Source organism: Pelodiscus sinensis, chromosome Z (assembly GCF_052426305.1).
Source record: "Pelodiscus sinensis isolate ZL-2025 chromosome Z, ASM5242630v1, whole genome shotgun sequence".
NCBI lineage: Eukaryota > Metazoa > Chordata > Testudines > Trionychidae > Pelodiscus > Pelodiscus sinensis.
This window is the reverse complement of record NC_143085.1, coordinates 23,940,342-23,962,766: the sequence shown is the minus strand read 5'-3', so window position 1 is coordinate 23,962,766 and position 22,425 is coordinate 23,940,342. Positions and strand designations below refer to the sequence as shown.

At 41.5% G+C, this 22,425-nt stretch overlaps 1 protein-coding gene across 2 annotated transcripts in view; it reads right to left on the bottom strand.

Annotated features, from left to right (window-relative positions):
• TMEM132D (transmembrane protein 132D) overlaps nt 1–13,672 on the bottom strand; it is a 597,317-nt gene extending 583,645 nt beyond the window's left edge. For both annotated transcript variants that reach the window (XM_075898457.2, XM_075898459.2), the window contains exon 1: nt 12,670–13,672. In XM_075898457.2, coding sequence (XP_075754572.2) covers nt 12,670–12,748 — 79 coding nt within the window. In that variant the 5' untranslated portion in view covers nt 12,749–13,672. The remainder of the gene's footprint in view (nt 1–12,669) is intronic.
• Nucleotides 13,673–22,425: the final 8,753 nt, after the last annotated feature.

Below are 22,425 nucleotides of genomic sequence, written 5' to 3'. Positions count from 1 at the left end.
CCTCTGTAGACATACTTGCCCTCAATGTGCCTCTGGGAGATGGAGAAGTAAAATTCACCCTTCTCATTGATGTTAAAACTGCTGTTCCAAGAGGCTGAAACCAACTTTTCAAAAGCATCCCCTAATTTTGGGAGCCTGAGGTAAAAAAGCCAGGACCTGGATTTTCAAAGGGAAACTAGGAATAGACTCCAGGCACACACATCCTGAGTCCCTATGCTTTTAGCCACGAAGTAATGCTTCTCTAACTCCTACCCATTATATGGTAAACAGCCAAGGATTGGAATTACTGTATAAGCAGTCTACCAGTGCCTAGTGATGAAGTCTTAGTCATGATCCAGAACCACATGCATTTGCCTATAATGTGGCACCACTGATGCAGTGTTAGTATCTTCTGAAACACCCTTTTTGCATGCATTCATGTGACACTATTCTCCTCTGCTTATGCTAGGATGAGTTATTCTAGTGCAGTGATCTCCAAACTTTTTAACCACAAGATATTTTTTTCAGTTTAAGTGCAATGTAAGATTTCCTTAAACCCAAATACCCTTGCCCTGCCTTCTTTCCTGCCCCTTCTTTGAGGCCATGCCCCTGCTCCACCCCTTCTCCAAGACCTCACCCAGCTCACTCCATTCCCCTCCATCCTCACTCACTTTCACCAGGCTGGGGTAGGAGGTTGGGATGCAACCTCTGGTCTTGGGCCAAAGGGTTCAGAGTGTGGGAGGGGCTCCAGACTTAGCCCAGGGTAGGAGATTGGGGTCCAGCAGAGGGTTCAGGGTGCAAGTTCTGAGAAGGATTTTGGATCCAAGGGGACCCATGTCTGGGGCAAGAGTTTGGATGCAGGAGGGGGTTCAGGACTGGGACAGGGATCCAGGATGCAGGCTCTGGCTGAGCACCACTTAACCAGGTGGTGGAACAGTGTTATTTAGGCAGGCTTAGTCCTGCCCTGGCCCTGCACCACTCCTGTAAATGCCAGCTGCTTTCAGTATTTGCTCCATGGCATCATGTGCTGCCCCTCATCTGCAGGCATTAGCCTGGTGCTTCTACAGGCCATGGTTCCCCATTACTGATCAATGGGAGCTGCAGAAGTGGACAGCAGGCAAGGACAGTATGTGGAGACCCCCTGCTCTGCCTTTCTCAGGGGCTGCAGGGATGTGCCAGCCACTTCCAGGAGCAGCAATTACCACAGGCATAACAACTTCAGCCGCAACAGGTTCAGAATGTTAGAACTCACTACTCAAAGAATTAAATTTAAGCATAAGAGTATGTCTACCCTAGCCCCCTAGTTCAAACTAGGGAGGCTAATGTAGGCATTCAAAGTTGCAAATCAAGCCTGGGATTTAAATATCCTGCACTTGATTTACATCTTCCCGGCTGGTTGCCATTTTTTGAAATTTACAAGTCTGGACTAACTGCCTGCATCTACACGCGGCAGGGACCCGGTAGTTCAAAATAAAGCTCAAGCTGGAACTACCTGTTATTCCTCCTGGAATGAGGTTGAACAGATAGTTTGATTTAGGGGCTTTAATTCGAACTACCGGACCCCTGCTGCGTGTAGATGTGGGCAATTAGTCCGGACTTATAAATTTCAAAAATGGCCTCCAGCCGGGAAGATGCAAATCAAGCGCGAGATATTTACGTCCCAGGCTAGATTTGCAACTTCGAATGACTATATTAGCTTCCCTAGTTTAAACTAGGGGGCTAGTGTAGACATACCCTAAGAGAGAAATGAAAATGATGAAATGCTCAGACCAGTCAAAAACCAAAACTAAGCAGTAAAAGAAGTAACAACAACAACTCACATATGTGTTGGGTCGGGACATGAGAGTGAAGGTCAATGTGTGTTTGTGGGAATGACAGAGACATACACACTGTGTGAGAGTGACAGATTTGCCTTGCCAAGCTCCCTTCATCCCCTTTTCTCTGTGTGAAGACAGGGAACAGAAGTACAGGGAGGTGAGACACCCTGACATCAGTGCTTCCCTCTTCTCCTTCTCACACCCTGCACATCAAGCAAGGGGCTCCCAAGGGGGGCAGCTCCAAGGCAGAGGCCAGGAGCAGCATTACACTGGGGGGAGGGCAAGTGAAGTGCCAATGCTTGATAGCTTCCCGGCCAAACCAGTCAGGATCACCTGTCAGAGGCTCCAAGATCTACTGGCTGGTGACCACTGTTCTAGTGTCATCACATGAGTCAGATGCTGTATGCAGGCTTAACAAGGCAGGACACTTTGCTCAAGATAACCAGTACAGAGCTACTAAAATGTGGATTTCAAACCACATAGAACTGAAAAGGTCCTAGACTGGTAAACACACTTTAGATAAAACTCTAAAATTCTTTTCTCCATCTTGAGACCTATTACTCCTTTTTTCTTACGGAGTCATGAAGCATTGTGATAAGTTGGTTGTTGGGAATGTGCTCCAGTGCTTTCTACTGGATAGACTTAGATTTGTTCCACTCTGTGTCACAAGCCCTTTACTGCTAACCATGTAAGGAGATTCTTCTTCAGTTCAAAGGTAAGGGTCTGTACTTCTGTACTGGAGGTCCTAAGTGCTATTTCTGTTGTTGCTATAAATGCCACTGTGACCACAGAGGACTAAATAGGGACAAGGCAAATTCCCATGGATTTATTACAACAGAAAATACTGTAACAGCTGCACATTTGCTCACAAGTGGCTTAAAAAAATATAGCCTATGATGATAGGGTACCATAAAATCAAATTTCCATTTTGTTTTTTAAAAATGTATTTTTCCAGTAAGATATTGTAGCAAAAACCTGCTGGGACAAAATATGTCTGTGGCCAAAATAGCAAACTCAAAGCTTAGTCCTGCAGCTCCAAGTCAAATGAAAATTTTGCCTGAGTAAAGACCTCAAGATCAACTGTGATTTATGACCAGTATAACAATGTAAGCTTTATGAGCCATCTCTCTAGACCAGTGGTGGGCAACCTGCAGCCCAGTGGGGGTTTTTGTGTGGTCCACAAGACATTTTGTTTACCACTGCCCATGTGCAGATTGCCATATTCCACTGGTTTTCACGCTGAGGCTGCTGCCAGCTCCCACACTGAAGCTGGGACTGGAGGTAGGGCTGTCTCTGTCAGGTCCCAGTCTCCACACAGTGGCTGGGGCTGCTGCCAGCTCCCAGCTCTCAGTCCCCACCAGAGCAGCCCCGTTCATGGCAGACCTGGCCTCCCCATGGACAGAGGTTTCTCCAGATGAGAGTAGCTCCTAACTGCAGCGGGCCCCCTGCCTGTGGCAGGCAGAGAGCTGCTCCATCTCCACCAGTTACTAGTAAACATTCACACACACATCCCCTTTCAGCTCCCTCTGGTTTTCCAGTTAAACAGTCACATCTCTAATCCTGGAAGACCATCTTGGTTATGACAATCTTGTGGCCCATTGTGATAAAAGGAGGGCCACTCATATAGCCCACTCACTAGCCTAGGCTGCTCATCACTGATGTGTTAACTGGCCAAGCCAGAAGGGAATCCCCAGAAATGGGTAGTTGTATGAGGCCTGAGGCACATAAGTGCAGTTCTGATTTCATAAGATAGAGGGCAGTGGTGTGCAAGCCTGCACACACAGTCACACACCAGTTTATTACAACAAAGGATGTTAAATATCAGGTAATTTAATGTCACAAATTTTTATCAGTCGACTATTCTGTAGTCCCCAGGAGCAGAGCCAGCAGCCAATGCACTCCAGTCCCACTCCGGAGGAGCTCCCTGCCATTCCACCAGAGGCAGCAACACGGGGTGCCAGGCAGGAGCTGGTCCGCAAGGGGAGCCAGTTTAAAAACCAGCTCCCCTCATGGGACCCAGCACAAGCTGGAACTAAGCAGGACTGCCTGCCCACCCAGCTCCTAATATACTTTAAATGTAGAGACACAGCAGGAGTAGGTCCCAGACCCATCATAAGCCAGGACTGAGCAAGGCTGCTGGCCAGCCTACTAAAAAACTTACTGGCAAGGGCAGTGAAGGAAATGTGTGTAGTCTCTAGCATTAACCTATGAACTTTTGCTTATCAGTTAATCGGTTAATCGACTACACTATTAGGGTATGTCTATACTACCACAATAGTTCGAACTAGGGTGGTAATGTAGGCAACCGGAGTTGCAAATGAAGCCCGGGATTTGAATTTCCCGGGCTTCATTTGCATCTCGCCGGGCGCCTCTATTTTTAAATGTCTGCTAGTGCGGACTCCATGCTGCGCAGCTACACGCGGCACGGACTAAGTAGTTCGGACTAGGCTTCCTACTCCGAACTACCGTTACTCCTCGTGAAACGTGAAACGGAGTCCGCACTAGCGGACATTTAAAAATGGCGGCGCCCGGCGAGATGCAAATGAAGCCCGGGAAATTCAAATCCCGGGCTTCGTTTGCAACTCCGCTTGCCTACATTACCACCCTAGTTCGAACTAGGGTGGTAGTGTAGACATACCCTTACATCCTTAATTACAATCCTGCTCAAACAACTTTTAAAAATTTTTCTAGATGATTTTACAGCCATTATTTGTCTCTACTGTAGAGATCAAAAACTAACTAACCATATATGTGCTACCTAATTAAAGGAAACCAAGCAAGACTCTTATTACAGTAACACCTTAGATTCATAACTTAAAAGGATAACTACAGAGATCTCATTTGTGGATTGCTGGATGCTACAGTATACCCAAATCACTGCCATTAGTTTACAGTAAAGACAATCAAATTACTTACCACAATCAGCTGTGTATGGAGATCAACATCTCCCAAAACCCCAGGTCTTCTCATAATTGGGCTAGCTGAGGCCTGAAAGACATTACTGCTACTGAATGGCATTGTTTTACTGTTGTTTATTCTTGGGTGATTATTATTGAAACTATTGGCTGTGCAGTTTATTCCTTCTTTAATTGTATCTTGGGATTTTTCTTCTTGTACATTTTTCTTTTATAAATGACTATCATACGTACAGCAGTGGGTAGGTGCTTTATACATCTAAATAAAAACAGGGATATTAAGCACCACAGAGAGTAGTTCTGAGCTCAGTTAGCACTAGGCAAGACTGAGCTCACTGATTCAAAGGATTTCTTTGGCATACAATGGACATGAGGACTCATCTGTGTGATTATCTGTTCATCTGCTTTGTTTCCCAGCCAGTGGCCTGCACACTGCCTGCCCAATTGTCTTCCTACCTTGATGGCATGCAGCTCAAAAGGCATACGTTACAGCCGCCTGAGGCAGCTAGATAGGGCACATTTCCTTTCACTGCTTTTTAGCATACATTAGGATTCATACAGAGTGCTGGTTTCCTTTCTATGTCTCTGCTTGGCCCCCTAACAATCATTTCCACTGAGTACCCATCTTCACACAAAGCTGGTTTGCTTGTTTGCTTTTCTTGCAGAGCTTGTAGCAGCCTGCAGCTTCCTACTGCCCATTCACATCTGAGGGTCCCACACAGGTCACTTTTAGATAGGGTTTCCTTTGCATGCTTTGAAAGACTGCAGTGCAGCAAAATGGGAAGGTTCAATAGATCAGGGAAGGAATGTTACCCAGTATGATATCGTATCATCACTGTAATAAGGTGGACCATGACCTGAGGCCCCTCTACTGGAGGCCTTTTGGTCCTGTCACACCTTGTCCAGAAAGGCTATAGAGAAGTCCTCCAAGCCGGGTAGAGTGGCAGCAGAAGAAGCATCCAATCAGGGGCCAGGAAGACCCTATAAAAGGAGCTGGGAAACAGTTCTTCTTAAGACTTCAAGATGTGAAGACTGGGTAAGTAGCTGGCTGAGAGAACGGCAGTACTGAAGATAGCTCCATATGGCGAGATTATTGGAGACTAATGGACTATGCTAGGACTCTAAAATAAAGCCCTGAGGACACGGCAAACATGCTGCCTCCAGAAGGGAAAGCTCTGGGGAGCACCACTCTTCTCCAGACAGTTCAAGGATACCAAGGTGGGCCCCTGTTAAAGGTGTACCCTTGGATGAGGTTTATGTTGATTTGCACACAGGGCAGCATGTGACTTGGCCAAAGGGCTGAGTTGACAAAGAAGTTTTAAACAAGAGAGTGCAGGTACAAACACAGCCAAAAGGGAGCACCTGTGAGAAAAGAGTGCCACCCTGTTACAGTCACCAAACCTTTCCCCTTTAACTCAGCGCAGAAAACACAGGATAGGGGATGAGTGATCTCCAGCAAGCTACTCTTACCTGGCCTGTATATGAAATGACACTTGACTGAGTCAGGTCCCAGTCCACACCACTGGAAACACCATGTAAACTGGCAGTGGCCAGCCCCCTTTTTGGACGTTTTACCCAAGAGGCCAAGAAATGAGGGTCTGAGTAAAAACCTAACACCCCTAGGAGTTTCGGCATTAACTTCAAGAGGCCCATTGTAATTACGAAGATTGAGCTGCCCTCTTAAACCTTAGAACTGGTGGGAAGGATGAAGAGAGAGTGACTACCAATTCATCAACTTCCTGGGGCTTTCAGACTGATACCTTTCATCAAAATTAAAGTTCCTTAATACAGGATGAAAGCAAGAATCTAAATATAGAGGAACCACACCACCACCCCCATTCTGCTTTTCCATAGAAGAAAAAATAGGTTGGCTTCCTCAAATATGTAATTTTTAACCTTGCTCACGATAATTAGTGCTAGTTAAGTGCCACCAAAACTACTTAAAATCCACTTAATTTTGAATTATTATTAATAATGCAGCAAGAGATATTATGCAGAAGGATGAAAAATCAAGTAATTTAATGTAACACTTCATAAATGAAACCTGCAATGAATCTTAGCTGCCTGTTCAGACTCTCTGTAATCAATCTGTCTGCAGTCATGTTTATGTATCCTAGGACCGAGTGATAGACTGCCACCAGACTTGGCATCTACGACAATCTCAAGAGGATGATTTAATGTGAATGCAGCATGAAAAATCAGATTATCTTTAGATTCTCTCTTTTATTAAATAAAAATGATCTTTATTGAATAAAGCTGCTTTTATTAATATCTAAAACACTGGTTGGTGCCATAGAGCCTGCTCATCCCATGGAACTAATAAAAGGAAAAGCGGAGGTAAAAATGAGAACATTACAGGGAAATATTAGAAATTAAATTGCATTGAGTGAGTTTTGTGGATAGCAAATACAACTAAGGCTCTTCTGTAGAACTATTTAGTTTCATTTGGATTTATTATGTTTTGTTCTGTTCATACTGAGATGAAAAGTTGGAATAGCTCTCCAGATGCACATCGTGTCAGGGTGCAAGGCCATTAACAATGACCAAGGAGCTAATCTTACTCCCCCTAGCCTAGCATAATAGCCCAAAGAACTATAAATGACCTTCAGGGTGAAAGAGGGCAAGAATGGCTGTTTCACCAAATTAGCTTGACCCTCAGGCTGAGGAAGGTTGGTATTGGTTTGTGGAGGGGAAAAGAGGAAGCTTAAGCAAATGTATTTTGATTTCTGGCTACAAACAACAACACTCCAGGAAAAACCCTTGCTGAATGCCTCTGTGGTTTGTTTCTGCTGAGTCATTCCCAACACCCCCTTCCCCCCCACTGGCCACAAACTCTCTCTCTCTCCTGTTCTCTCTCACAGACACACTTTTTCCCAACAAGCTCACCTCCCCCCACCGCCCCTAACACACATACTTTTCAACATATGGCAAATCATACAAAATTACCAAATTAAAGTTATGCAGCTACCTCAACAAAGACATTTTTGACAACAGATTCCCAGAGGTGTTATTACTATTGTGACACTTACAGAAAAAAAGATTTGTTTCCTTATCAAAAACAACAAGCTTCTGTTACCAAAACAAAACAAATCACAGATTGTAAAATGCTGATTAGACTTACTCACTGTAAAACTCAATCCTATTCCCTGTCTGGAGATACCAGAAAGAGTTAAAAGAAAGAGAAATTATATCTTTAATTCAAACTCAAGATTCTTTAATTATAACAACAACTAACAAATAAATATAGAACAAGTATCCCTTACCAACAGAATAAATCCTGTAATGTTTCTGAGTAATAATCCAAAAGAAATTGTAACACTTTACATTTTAATTTTCCATATTCTTATTCACGATAAACTTCCCATTCTCAGAGCTCCCATGGACATCACTCAGAAATATGCACTGGAGCTCTTTCAGAAATGGCTCACAACTTAGGGTACGTCTAGACTACATGCCTCTGTCTTCAGAGGCATGTAGATTAGGCTACCAGAAATAGGAAAATGAAGAGGCGATTTAAATAATCGCCGCTTCATTTAAATTTACATGGCTCCCGCGCTGAGCCGACAAACAGCTGATCAGCTGTTTGTCAGCTCAGCGCGATAGTCTGGACGCGCGGGTGGCAACATCAAAGGTATTTGTCAACCACCGAGGTATACCTCATCCCAGGAGGCTTACCTGGGTGGTCGACAAATACCTTTGATGTCGCCACCCGCATGTCCAGACTATCGTGCTGAGCCAACAAACAGCTGATCAGCTGTTTGTCGGCTCAGCGCGGCAGCCATGTAAATTTAAATGAAGCGGCGATTATTTAAATCGCCGCTTCATTTTCCTATGTCTGGTAGCCTAATCTACATGCCCCTGGCGACAGAGGCATGTAGTCTAGACGTACCCTTAGTGGAAGATAGGAATATAAAAGAAACACAAGTAAAGAGTTCGCTCCTGTATTCTTTGTGTGTTCATTATTCCCACTCCAAATAACAGATGAAGGAGTGAGTAGCAATGTGTTAACTTCCTGTATAACTATAACACCCCCATCATGCAGTAATTGCTGTAATAGGGTATTTCTTATGAGCAATCAATCATATCAGAGTAACCCATGGAAGTCAATGGAGTTGATCAGATGTAACTAAGGCTGAAGTTTGGCCCTATCTAAAATACAAAGAAGTGGGGGGGGGGGGGGAGAAGATGTTATGTGATATAACTGATACTACTGTGAGGGTTCAAAGACCAATAAAACACAATATTAATAATATATGTCTTAAAAGACATTTAGGGGTAAATTAGAGCTAAATTACAGCACAGAATACTGAGAGCCAGGAATCGGAGCTGTAAACAAATTTTATGGGATGGGAGGAAATTTGGCCACACCCATGGTAAGTGGACATCTGACAAACTAAAATCATGCCAGACCACAGATGTTGCTGAACCAGAGAGTGCTGGACTAGAGAGGTTCAACCTGTATCAGATGTTTAATCAAAAACAGTCAAGTCCAGTTAAAGGGTATTGTTTTGTTTCCTGGGAGATTCTTTTTTCCTTCCCTAAATTAGGAGATTGACATCACTGCAAATTGAATTTGTATCTCCCACACTAGTGGTGAAAACCCTTTGGAAAGTATTCCTGTCTAACCCATCTGCCACGCCTATACACAACAAATGGTCTTCTGTACCTGGAGGGAACAGAAAATCCAAACAGAAGTTTTATCACCAAAAAAGAAATCCCCATGAAAAATTATCTCTTGTGAATATATCTGCTCTTCTAATGATGGAGGAGAAGGGCATGGAATGCTCAGGAAAATGTAGGAAGACAAAAAAACACTGTGAACTGTGACATTCTCTTGCTGGTACTATTTAGTTCCTATTAACTTGGACTGCTGTTTAAAGCAGGTGTATGCACAGGTCTTCCAGGGGTACATTCATGCACCTAGATAATTGCCAAGTTTTAAAACAGGCTACATAAAAAGCACTTGCTAAGTCAGCACAAACTAAAGTGCCATACAGACATAATGAGAGGGTAAGCAATCTTTCAGTAACAGTGCACCCTGACACTTTCGTACTTTTATGTCTGATTTGGTAAGCAAGTAGTTTTTAAGTGAGTGAAACTTGGGTCGTGCAAGACAAATCTGAGTCCTGAAAGGAAAGCAGTAGTCTGGAAAGGTTGATAACCACCGATTTAAAGTGAAGGCTCTCCAACCTTTGACAGAGGGTTTTATTGGCTCAGTGTGCGTAACATCCCTCAGGTTCCATTGGAAGATTGTTAAGAATCCTCCGTACCTCTCAGGCAATATTGAGGTCATTGCAGAACTGGGCCATAAAGAGGTATTTGGTGTTAGAGGAGATATCCAAGGCCCCCATCTTACCCTCATAGAAGCCAATCAGAGTTCTGGCCTTTACACAAACAACCTGTTTAACTTTAAAAGACATGGACAACATGTCCTTGCTATTAAGCCTGCTCATATTTGGTAGCAATAGATTCAGAATTTTACTATTGAAAATCTCTGAATGTTTCTATAGTTGGAGATAGATTCCACTCCCATTGATATCAATGGCAAAATAAACTGTCTGTGAGCAGGATTTGGGAGTCACATTAAATGAAGCTCTACAGCCACATACTTGCAATACACACATCTCATCATCATTTACAAGTAGTTCTGCTGAGAATGTTGAACTCGTTACGGAAAACATTACAACATTTCACCTCCTGGGCTTGAACTAATTTCTCCCTTCCCAGGATAAAAGCAAAGCAAAACCATAAATGGTGCTTTTCAAGTCTTGAAAACGTGTAGGAAGGAGCTTTGTTGCCATGCTTCAAAGTAATCAGCAACAGACCTATATACAATAGGCAACTGATTGCTATTGCATGTTAAAAAAATGTGTCTCTCTCTTACTAAAACTTTGCTATAATGTCATAAATGAAAGAGCATTTCTATTAGCAACAACAAAGCATCAAACAAAGAATTATGCCCTGTAGCAATAATCAAGACTGATTATGTTTTCAGTTTTCCTTCTGTTAGGGAGATCAACCTTTTGCACAATGTCTAATTCATATTGCAAATCTCTAGAAACCTCTGGTCTTTCTGACTATTCTAAGTCTCAATAATAAGATCTCGGTCTACCACCAGATAAGGAAATAGTTATGTATGTATAATATTTTTCTAAATCACAACTCAGTATACACATCCAGCAACCATGCAAAAGCATGTTTTCAACTCCTAAATACAAAATAAGCAATACCAATGATTGTAGAAGAACTATTAATAAGATCAAGTGTATGTAATTCGAAAGGTACACTTAATGAGATTTCATATTTTATATGGGAAAATACGTGTGTAGTTTTTCATTAGTATATTTTTATAACAATATCTCCTTACCAAATCCAATTTTCTGCCCAGATTTATCTTTCAAAATGGGGTGGGGTGGTTTAATAATTAAAAATAAAATCTCAGATGAATGTTATAATTACTGAGAAAACCCTCAATTTCAAGCAAGTAATTTCTGTAAGTCTCAATCAAACACAAACTTTTTTATTAATCAAGTGTAGAGGTTGCAAATTGAAATACACCAAAACAAACGCAGGAAATGAAAAAGTTAGCATTCTTACTGAAGTGTTTATTGATCAAAAACGAGACATGGCTTGTATTAAAATACATATTTAACAATCTAACTAGTAATCAGAAGCTACAGATTGGTAATGTGAATGAAGTAATCTTAGAGCAAGAATCATCTTTATATTCTCTGACTTTATGGGCTTTCATTTGCAGCTAGGAAGTTGCACTAACAATAGGATTTTGAATTTAATTTACTTTGGATTGTTATGGTTGTTTTGGAAGTTCTTATATTTGTTTTAAAGGTATGAGAGGGAAAAGGAAAATCCTTAGTTGGAAACACAGAACTGTGGTCTTTAGATACACAAAAAATATTAAGCCTGGCACCCTACAACTACACTATAATACTGCTACAACTTTGACATGCCATTGACAATTATGTAACAAAACTTTTCTAAAAACACTTCACTGCATATAAACAAAACTACAGTAATTTAAAATATTTTTACAAAGAAATTAAAAGCATAACTCAAAGACATATGGCCACAGTTCCTCACTGATGGCCTATACATTCTAAAGCTATAACATTCAAGCCAGTTTTCAGCTATTCAGGCACAGACAAGTCCTTAATATCTTCCTGAAAATGTATATTCTCTCTGCTCCCCCCTCCATTTTTATAATTCAAGACAAATTTAAAGATTTTCTTCGTGCATTGAAAAAATTAATTAATCTATGGGCTTACACCAAGCATCAGAAGTTTAAGTATTCAAAGGAGAATTTTTGATTGCAAGAAAGGTTGTGTGGGTGGAGGGGGGGTATGTATCTTGGTCTTGTAACCCTTTTTCTAACTTTATTCTGGTACAACTCTCACTCAGGAATTATGTCAACACATTCCAAATCAGTTCAACATATTGAAATTCTAAAGTCACTGACATGAGATTTCAGAACAATAAGCAGGTCTTGGACATTTCAACCAACCTGTATTACTATTGGAAGGATGGTCTGTTAGTTCCCATCATGTGTTCTAGTAAAAGGCTGTCAGATGAGATACAGGGACTTTACATAGGAATTATTACATAGGGCATAAAGCTAGGGTACTTAAACCCAAAGTTAGGTAGTCCTGAAGAATTTTAGAAACCCAGCTAACTAAAAACCTTTGTAGTGCACATCAGAGGTTGTCCGCCAGTATCATATGCATGAACAAAGATATAGTAGACAGCTTACAAATGTAGATCTGGGAAATTCTAGGAGGTGGCTTTAGCTATAAACACAATTTATTTTCAGAATGTATTCTTTGTGTTTGCCTATCACAAAGATCCCCCCAAAACGTTTCAGCCATAAATCGTACAGAAGACAACAATATCCAAGACACCCTGAGAGGTTGCTGTAGTAAAGAAAAGAATAAATTGCTCTTTACCTTTGGAAAAAAATGCTGCCAGGCTGAAGAGGAACGGTGACAGAAGCTGCCACATATTGCTAACCCCAGCACTGCACATCCTTGTGTCTGTTGGGAACTTTAGGGTTCTATTTCACACACTTTGGATTCAAAATAAAAACCAATAAGCGGCAGAGGTTGCATTTTCAGAGGAGGTCATCTGGAGAGCGCAGAAGGCATTTCCTTCACAGAGATGAATTGTTTCTTTACTTTCCTTTTTTTAACCCTCCCTCTCTCCTCCAGAATAGCCGAGGGTATTAAAATAAATACACTCGCAAATAGCCCCCCCCTCCGCAATAAACAAAAAACCAAAAACTCTTCCGATTCTGCTAGATCGTTAGTCCTGTTCCCTGTTCATCTAAAAAGTAAACAACTCCTCCTTTTTCCCCTCGCCTTCACACACACTCTCACATACATCCAAATAAAAATATCAGCGCTGGAGCTTCTAGGCAAGGATCTCACGCGCAAGCCTAGGGCGCTGTTGGGGTGAACACACACATTCCCCCACCATGCTCAGGAGAGCGCCTTGATTTTATAAACCAGATGCCCACATCTCTGGGCACATTCGTTCGCTTCGCTGCACTAAAGTTTTCTGGGAGGTGGGGATACTGACCAACCCAGAGCCCAGACAGGCACAGAGAGAGGCAGACTGGGTTTGAGTCTCTCCTTCCCACTCCTCCCCCGTGTTTTCTCAGTCACTTGTTTAACTCGGAAACAGAGTCTCGCCCGAGAAGGTTACTGCTCTAGACGATTTAATGCTTTCGGGAATGTTGAAAGCAGCGGCGGCGGCGGACGAAAACCCCAAAGATGCAGCAGAAGTTGATCTCCACTCAATATGCTGGCCCCAGGCTCCGAGCTCCTCCTCCTCCTCTGGACCCGACCAGCCAAGTCCAGGGTATCTTTTAAGCCAGTAGGTTTCGCGAAATAAAAAAAGAGGAGGAACATAAATAAACGCACCTCTTAACTAGACAGCCAGACTCACCAATCCATGTGCACAGTACAAGGGCTGGGTGGAGCTACTAAGCCCACCCCTCTTGGTTCCCACACAATCACAGAACAGGTGGGCGGAGCGTCTGCAGTAGTTTAGCGCCCTTTCCCCCTCCCAGCAGTCATTAAACCAGGATCCTGCTAGGACTTAGCAGGGACAGGGAATTGGGGGCTGGCTGGCTGCCTGGCTGGCAGGCACCGTGACGAATCAAGGTTGATGTTATCATCTCATCCACTGTAGGAAACAAAGAGGTGCATGGCTTCCTCTCTTTCTTCCCCATCCGACTCTGGTAATGACGGAAATTACAAAGAGAAAAAGGAAAACCTCACGGACTCTGATAGAGCCTGTTGCCCTACAAAAATCATTTTAAAAATCTAGATTTCACCTTAAAAAATAGACCCTGAGAACTCTGCATAAAATCCTGCACCTAGATCCACAGCACTACAAAAACTCAGATCTAGAATCTGGTTCCTGCCAGATTTTGGCTCCAGACTTAGTAGTTGTACTATCAACATAGGACATTAAGTGTTGCTTCAGCTGCCATAAAATCTGAATCCTGGCTGGTACAAGAAACTGCAAAACAGTCTAGCTTGACAGGTGTATATTACAATATATGGTTGGGGTTTGGCTGGTTATATTCCAAGTTTTGACATCTAAATTTGTTATTTATGCAACTCCACATAGTCCATCAAAATATTCTGCATCCCAGCATCTTACAATGTATCAGTGACTGGAGACTCAGTAAAAAAGTGATTTCACAGCTATATTGAACTCTGTACACACGCCACTGACAAAGCAACAGAATTACTTATTCTACCTAATGTTAATAATGTGTTATAAATAATACTCTAGTCTAAAATGTTCCATAAATTGCTAACTGTACAAATTGTTAAATCTGTATTTACATTTGGTCAAGGATAATAAGTCATTATTTCCTAGAATACAGAACAGCAGCAAAATAGAAACAGAAAACCTCAAACTAAAATATTGCAAGGCTGGCACGCTGTGTATGATCAACCATGCAATAGAGAGAGATTGCATTTCATATGTATGTTTTAGAAGTTCATTTTGGTTTGAGAGGCATTACCAGTTTCAGAGAGATTCCCTAAATCCCTGATCTTTAAAATGGCAAATACCTCTACAACTGATGTTATATGTAAAACTGAACTGAACTTTCTAAGGCTTTCTCTACACTGCAGGGTTTTTGCACAAGAACTTTTTTGCAGAAAAGATCTTCCACAAAAACTTCTTGTGCAAAAGCATGTCCACACATCAAAAGCTCATCACAAAAGCACTGTGCTTTTTTTTGCAAGTGATCAACAACGCTGCATGGACACTCCTGCGCAAGAAAGAACCTGTGCTTTTTGTGATAGGCTCTTTTTGTGCAAGAAACCCGTGTTGAGCATCCACACCTGCCTTTTTGTGCAAAAATTCTTGTGCAAAAAGGAGTTATGCCTGTAGAAGGAAGTATACCTACACCACAAAAAGCCCTCTATTATGTCAATTGACTATAGATTTTCTTGCACAAAAACAGGCTTGAGGTGTGGACGCGTGGGTTTTTGAGCAAAAACAGCTATTTTTGCACAAAACCCATGGGCTACGTCTACATTGGCAAGATTTCATGCAAATACTTTTAACGCAAGAGTTTTTGTGTTAAAGTATTCATGCAAGAGAGCGTCTACACTGGCATGTGCCTTTGCACAAGAGATGTGCTTTTGCACAAAAGCATCCGTGCCAGTATAGACGCTCTCTTGCTCAAGAAAGCTCCGATGAACTGTTGCGCAAGAGGGCTTATCCCTCAGCAGGAGCATCAGAGTATCTGCACAAGAAATACTGATTTCCTACATTAGAACGTCAGTGTTCTTGCACAAGTACTTGCGGCCAGTGTAGACAGGTGGCAAGATTTTGCGCAAAAGCAATTGCTTTTGCGCAAAATCTTGCTAATGTAGACACAGCCCTATAGTGTAGACATAGCCTAAGTGTGTCCAGTGTAGGAGGAGAAGTATATAAGGCTACTGACTAAATAGATATAGAAACAGACACACACACACACACACACACACACACAAAAGAGGTTGCTCAAGAGAGGAATTCTTGTATCCATCTTACGCAGGGTTTACAGTTTGGTCCTTTGATTGTCGGTGCTCTCACTCTACAAATTGTTCCAGCACCTCTAGATCCAGATGATGCTGTTGGAAGTATTTAGGGTTGCAGATATAATATATATATAGGCAGAACCAGTGGGTAAGTGTTATGGGAGATGTGGGAATTTCACAAAAAACACTGTTGCATCCAAGAGGATATAGGTTTACATATTTTTAAAATATATATCTTTTTGCAGCTGTCATGTATCATGGGGCAACAAATAGAGTTACTGTTTGTTTTTGATTGATTGACTGGCTGATACATTAACGGATTGTGGTTTTGTACTGGGACACATTCAAGGCCAGATATTTAAGGTACAGTAGCAGCTCTTAATTATGTTTTCCATTTAGTCACTGGAGTCCCGGCCCAAACTGGCAGGAAGGTACCCAGTCCTTTTTTTTTTTTTTTTTTTTTTTTTTTTGCAACACTAGTGTACCAGGATGTATCAGGGTCTGGTTTTTTGTTTGTTTGTTTTGTTTTAATTTGCAACAGAAGTAGCAAGATATGTTCATAATTTAGGCAGGGCTAGAGCCAGGATCTTAGTCTTGGTTTGATATGCATCAATCTACCCTGAGAAATAGAAACCAGAAAGAGAATGGAATACAGCAAGGCCTGCTCCTGTCCCCAAAAATATGGCACACAATAGTCCTTTGGAGGGAGGAAGGAGAAGCTGTGATGGTCTTGGAAACTAGTGCATTAACCCTCCTATCACCACATATTTATTGTGATTTGTCTTTAAATATAGCTCTTCTACTCCCATCTGATTAGGCAGTAATTTCAATGAAAGATAGAATGGCAACAAAATATCCATTATATTAAAGAAGCCACTGGAAAGCAGATATCAATTTAATGTTGTATTTTTGCAAGTTTTTCTCCTTAAAAACATCTAAGGGAACATTTCCCCTGCTGTAACTACTGAAGTCAGATGAATTACATCAGGGATGGATCTTTGTCCCCAGATACAGCCATATAATTCCAGTGTGTTCTATGCAGTTCCAATGGTGGAAATGAGGGTGAACAATGGACCCTAGTTGCTTTGCGAGTCACACTCATATGACAGCAATCCTTCAGATCAGGAGTTTAAATAGTGTGAAAGAGAAAAAGAGTAGGAGGAGAGACGGATTCTGATAATTCTTGTTTAAAATGGACCACAACACTGACAAACCAGTGCTAAATTCTTTGAAATCTAATGGTGATTTTCCACCTAGAATATATGATGGAAAGAACCAGTTTACTGTATGGCTATGTCTAAACTACATTCCTCTTCCAAAAGAGGAATGTAAAGGAGTCCGATCGAAAATGCAAATGAAGCATGGATTTTCAAATCTTGCGCTTCGTTTGCATAATTGCGTGAGAGTGCTTTTTCGAAAAAGGGTTTTTTTGAAAAAGAAACCGCAGTCTAAACTGGGTTCTTTTGTGGAAAAAAAAAACCCCTTTTTCGAAAGAACCTGTATTCCTGGAAAAAATGAGGTATATGTGTCTAGTCTTAATTGTCAGCCACTGAAGGACTGTCCTCTATAATTCTAGACTCTTTCCAAATACATTTCAATTGGTTCCTTCCTGTATGTCTAAACTTGTGTTTACTACATGTTTTTTTTTAAATAGATTTTATTTTTCCTCTCTCTGTTTAAGAAAGTTCTTGTAAGTCTGCTCCTTCACAACTCCCTCCAATTGTTTCATTTGCTTCTCCATCTGGTGAACCTCCATACCCTGAGATGTTTTTTACATGTTTGAAATGATAAAAAAATGTAACCAGTTGGTTTTTGCTCAGAATTGGCCTAGGGGAAGAAATAAAAATCATCTTCCACTTGGGTTCTACTATTTTTCCAGAATGTTTTAAAAATCTTTCTAAAAATATCACTAACGATGAAATGTTGCACATTGGGATGGAAGAATCCCAAACATTGTTACAGGCTGGGGACCGACTGGCTAGGTAGCAGTTCAGCAGAAAAGGACCTGGGGATTACAGTGGATGAGAAGCTGGATATGAGTAAACAGTGTGCCCTTGTAGCCAAGAAGGCTAATGGCATATTAGGGTGCTTTAGGAGGGGCATTGCCAGCAGATCTAGAGAAGTAATCATTCCCCTTTATTTGGCACTAGTGAGGCCACATCTGGAGTATTGTGTCCAGTTCTGGGCCCCGCACTACAGAAAGGATGTGGACACATCGGAGAGGGTCCCGCACAGGGCAACCAAAATGATTAGGGGACTGGAGCACATGAGGAAAGGCTGAGGGATTTGGTCTTATTTCATCTGCAGAAGAGAAGAATGAGGGGGGATTTGATAGCAGCCTTCAACTTCCTGAAGGGAAGTTCCAAAGAAAATGGAGAGAGGCTGTTCTCAGAAGCGATGCATGGCAGAACAAGGAGCAAGGGGGAGATCTAGGTTGGATATTAGAAAAAACAATTTCCCTAGGAGGATGGTGAAGCACTGGAATGGGTTACCCTAGGGAGGTGGTGGAAACTCCAGTCCTAGAGGTTTTTAAGTCTCAGCTTGACAAAGCCCTGGCTGGGATGATTTAGTTGGGATTGGTCCTGCTTTGGGCTGGGGGCTGGACTTGATGACCTCCTGAGGTCTCTTCCAGTCCTATGATTCTAAGATAAACATCACTATTCACAACAGTGCACCCTGTAGACCAGTGGCAGCCCCTGCACTGTAGACCAGTGCAACCTGCAGCCCCTCAGGGTTCTATGTGTGGCCTACAAGACATTTTGTTTTCCTGCCAGTAAAGTGACACACATGTAAACTGAGCTGAATGCTGATTACACACAACATTGACTATAAGAGCTATTCACTCCCTTTGTATCCAGTCAAAGTGCTGCTTCATTTCAATCAGCTCACCCTGCAAATTCTAGGTACACAAGCACTGTTAGCAAAACTATCCTGTCCTGAGGAAACATCGTGGTTATGACAGTCTTGTAGCCCACAGAAATGGAGGAGGGCCACTAAGGTGGCTCCTTCACTAGCCTAGGTTGTTCATCACTGCTATAGACTCCACAATGCAGACAAAACTACGTATGTTCTGCCATTATCCCAGCTTTTCACTGTCCTGTTGAGGTTCCCATCAGCCAGCGTCAAGTCTCTTTCTTTCTCATAGCTGCTCTCCTCAGTTTTTTTGATTACCTCATAAAAGGTGTGGCGGCATAGATGTGAATGTTATATCCACTTCATAGATAAGCAGATTGAGTCTGCAATCTTTAAACAAACAAATTCTTCATTTTCTTCAGTGAGAAGTTTTGTCCAGGTCAAATAGGCATGATTGGGCCCTAGAAACCTTCCCAAGCCTACACAGCAGGACTAGTGGATTCAAGTTATCTGCTATGACCATTTGCTAACACCCCTTTAACAATACAATCTATATTCACTGCAACTAAGGCTATGTTAAATGAAAAAGGCCTTTGCTGGAAGCTGCCCAGGGTGAATTGTATCCATTCATACTATAAGACATGAGAAAACATTTTCCTATTTTATAAGCAATATGTTAGTTTGGCAAGTATGTCTAATCTTCTCTGGGTAATTAACACAACTAATTATGGAGGAAACATTGCCTCCAGGAAAACACCAGTGAGCATGGAGAGACCTGCCAGACCATCATCTCCACAACCTATGGTGTTTGTAAAGCTTCGAAGCTGAATAATCTGCTTCCAATAAATTAATACAAAGAAATCTTTGCTCTGAGGCTTCTAGTTTCATTTTCTCTGCAATATATCAACTGGTAAATCTAATCTGCTTTAGGTATTTAACACTACTAATTGTCCTCACTTTGCTGGTTTGGCTTTTCTAGAAGCAGTGGTTCTCTCTGAATGATGGACTTGATTTGTAGTGCTAGTTTGCGAGATGTCCACTTGGCACTGCAGGAGGTTAATAGTCTGGAGGAGTGGACAGAGGCTTTGGATGTTTCCTTTCCTCTCCCAACATCCTATCCTGCTCCCAGAAGTGGAACACTTTCCCCAGTGGCAATTTTACAAGTGGTGATGAATACATGTGCTGTGAGCCAGTAGCGGACATCTCACTGTTAGGGGGCCAGTTTGAGTCCTCCTCTTGCATTCTAGAGACATAGGAGATAGAGATCATTTAGTTAAATTCTGTTTAACTTTGCAGCTGTCTTTTCCAAAAACTGGAGACTTTTATCCAGTCCATTAAATTCCAAGCATGAAATCTTAGTCCAGTTGAAGTTAGTGGGAATTTATCATGAACTTTACTAGCGCTATAATTTGACCTCTGGGAAGATTATCCAGTGTTTTATTCATGGAGCCTTGAAATGATAGTCTGGCCTTTCTTACCCCATTATAATAGGCACTATATAATCTAAGGAGACTAGCCTCATCTAGCTTCATTGATTTTAAGGCCAGATCTCATAGCTAGTTTGTATACAACGTTCTATGTCTTGAACAGGGATGGAAGAGCAGAAAAAGAGACTTCCAGGGCAAAGAGCATGTCAGAGAGTGCACAGTACTGAGATGCCCACAAAATAGTTGCCAGTGGTTCATGGATTCCAAAGCTGAAAGGACCTTGGACTGCTAGTGTGCTGTGACTTTGATTGTTACTTTGTGCTTCCATCATTTGTTTGTGGCATCCACCTCGTCTCTCATTTTAAACTTTGATTATAATTGCTTTTTGTTGTATGTATAGTCAACGCCTCATAAAACGGGGCCTGGATCCAGGAGTACGTGCATCACAATACAAAGAAGGATGCTAAAAGCAGGAGGCAGTGGAAAAAGCTGAATTTACAGGAGAAAAGTAGGAGATGCTTTATTATTATTTGGTATTAATATCTAGATCCTATTCCCTTTAAAGCCAGAAAGGGTAAGTCTACACAGCAGGGCTAAAATCTAATTAAGCTACGCAACTTTAGCTACGTCAATTGAGTAGGTTAAGTTGAAACAGTTAACTCAGCTTTTGGCGCTGTTTACACAGCAGGAAGTCTGAGGTAGAGCACTCTTCCTTCAACTTCCCTTAGCTATGTCTATACAGCAGCATTATTTTGGAATAGTGTCAGTTTGAACAAGTGTTTGAACAGTTTGAACATAATGTTGAAATAATGTTGAGCTAGAGGACTTCTTATTCCGACTCCCGTAACCCTCAATTCAAGTAATAAGGGAAGTTGGAGGAAGAGTGCCCTTTCTTGGACTTCCTGCTGCATAGGCAGTGCCAAAAGCCAAAATAAGCTATTTCAATTTAAGCTATGCAATTGATGTAGCTAACGTTGCGTAGCTTGTTTTGGCTTTAGCCCTGCTGTGTAGCTGTGCTCTTATTCCTCATGAAATAAGGGTTACCATGGGTGCTTCTACACAGCTGTGCTAGTTCGAAATAAGGTAAGCAATTTGTACACAGCTTATTTCAAGGTAGTCTATTTCAAAATTGGGCACTGTCTGCACAACACCAAATTTTGAAACAGAGCACTATTCTGACAAATGCCTTAATCCTTGTGAAATGAGGTTTACCAGGACATTGGACTAGCACACCTGTTATTTCAATTACATTTCAAAATAACGGGTGTGATGTCAAGATGCAGAAAATGCTATTTTGGGATACCAAAAGTATCCTGAAATAGTGCTGCAGTGTAGATGTACCACATGAGTCAGAGTAAGAAATCCTCCAGCTCTACATGATTTCGAAATAAAGGCTTGTAGTATAGACATGCACTTTGTTATTTTGGAATAACATCAGTTACTGTGTAGATGTAGCCAAAGAGTTTCACGACTGCATTCCAAGAGAAAAGGACCTAGCACAGAATCTTACATTTGTTTTAAATATGATTGTTTTATCTGCTTGAATTTACCATATTTATTTTCTTTTTCCTACATCTTGTTTTGCTTCATATGGCTTCTCTGATATAAAAAGGTAAATTTGGTTCAAATTGTAGGCCAGACTAGAATAAAAATCTCTTTGACAGCTTGTAATTCTGCTGTCAGTGGTAATACCCATTGGAATGCCCATCTCTTTAATGATCAAAAGCTAACCCTTTAGATGTGAATAGGATTCCTGTTGAGCTACTTTATATTGCTGGACTTGCAGTCGGTTCACAATAGCTGGAAAGGTAGAAGATGTCAGTCACTGGGTTTTCACCTAGTCTCCTTGTTCCCAAGAAAGATTTCTTGAAACAGAGAACTTAGTTCCAAGAGATTTAAATTAGTAGATAAATAATTTAATCACAACCCTATTTATGCTGTCTTCATCCATTTTAGCATCACATATGCAAGAGGGCATTTTCTTTTAATTAAATACACATGGATACGTTGATCAGCTTTTTCAGACAACAGAATTGTAAGAAGCACATTGACTGCAAAGGAATTCACCTTCACCATTCACTGCTATATGCATTGGTTTATATAAAGCAGATCTTGTGAGATGCAGGGCCTGAACAGAGTGGAAGATGTAGAGCTCAGGGCTTTGTGAGGCGGACCCTAAATTAGTTATCTGAAGCTGGCATGGAAAAATTCAGCCTTAATGACTAAAAGTTAGGCAAGTTTTAAGCAAATGCAAATAAGATCTTATAACAGAATGTGTCAAGCGACCTTATGAATTCAAACTATAATAAAATTAAAAGAAGAAAAGCATGCATCTCCAGAAAATCAGAGGCTACAACTGGAATTCTGTGATCCT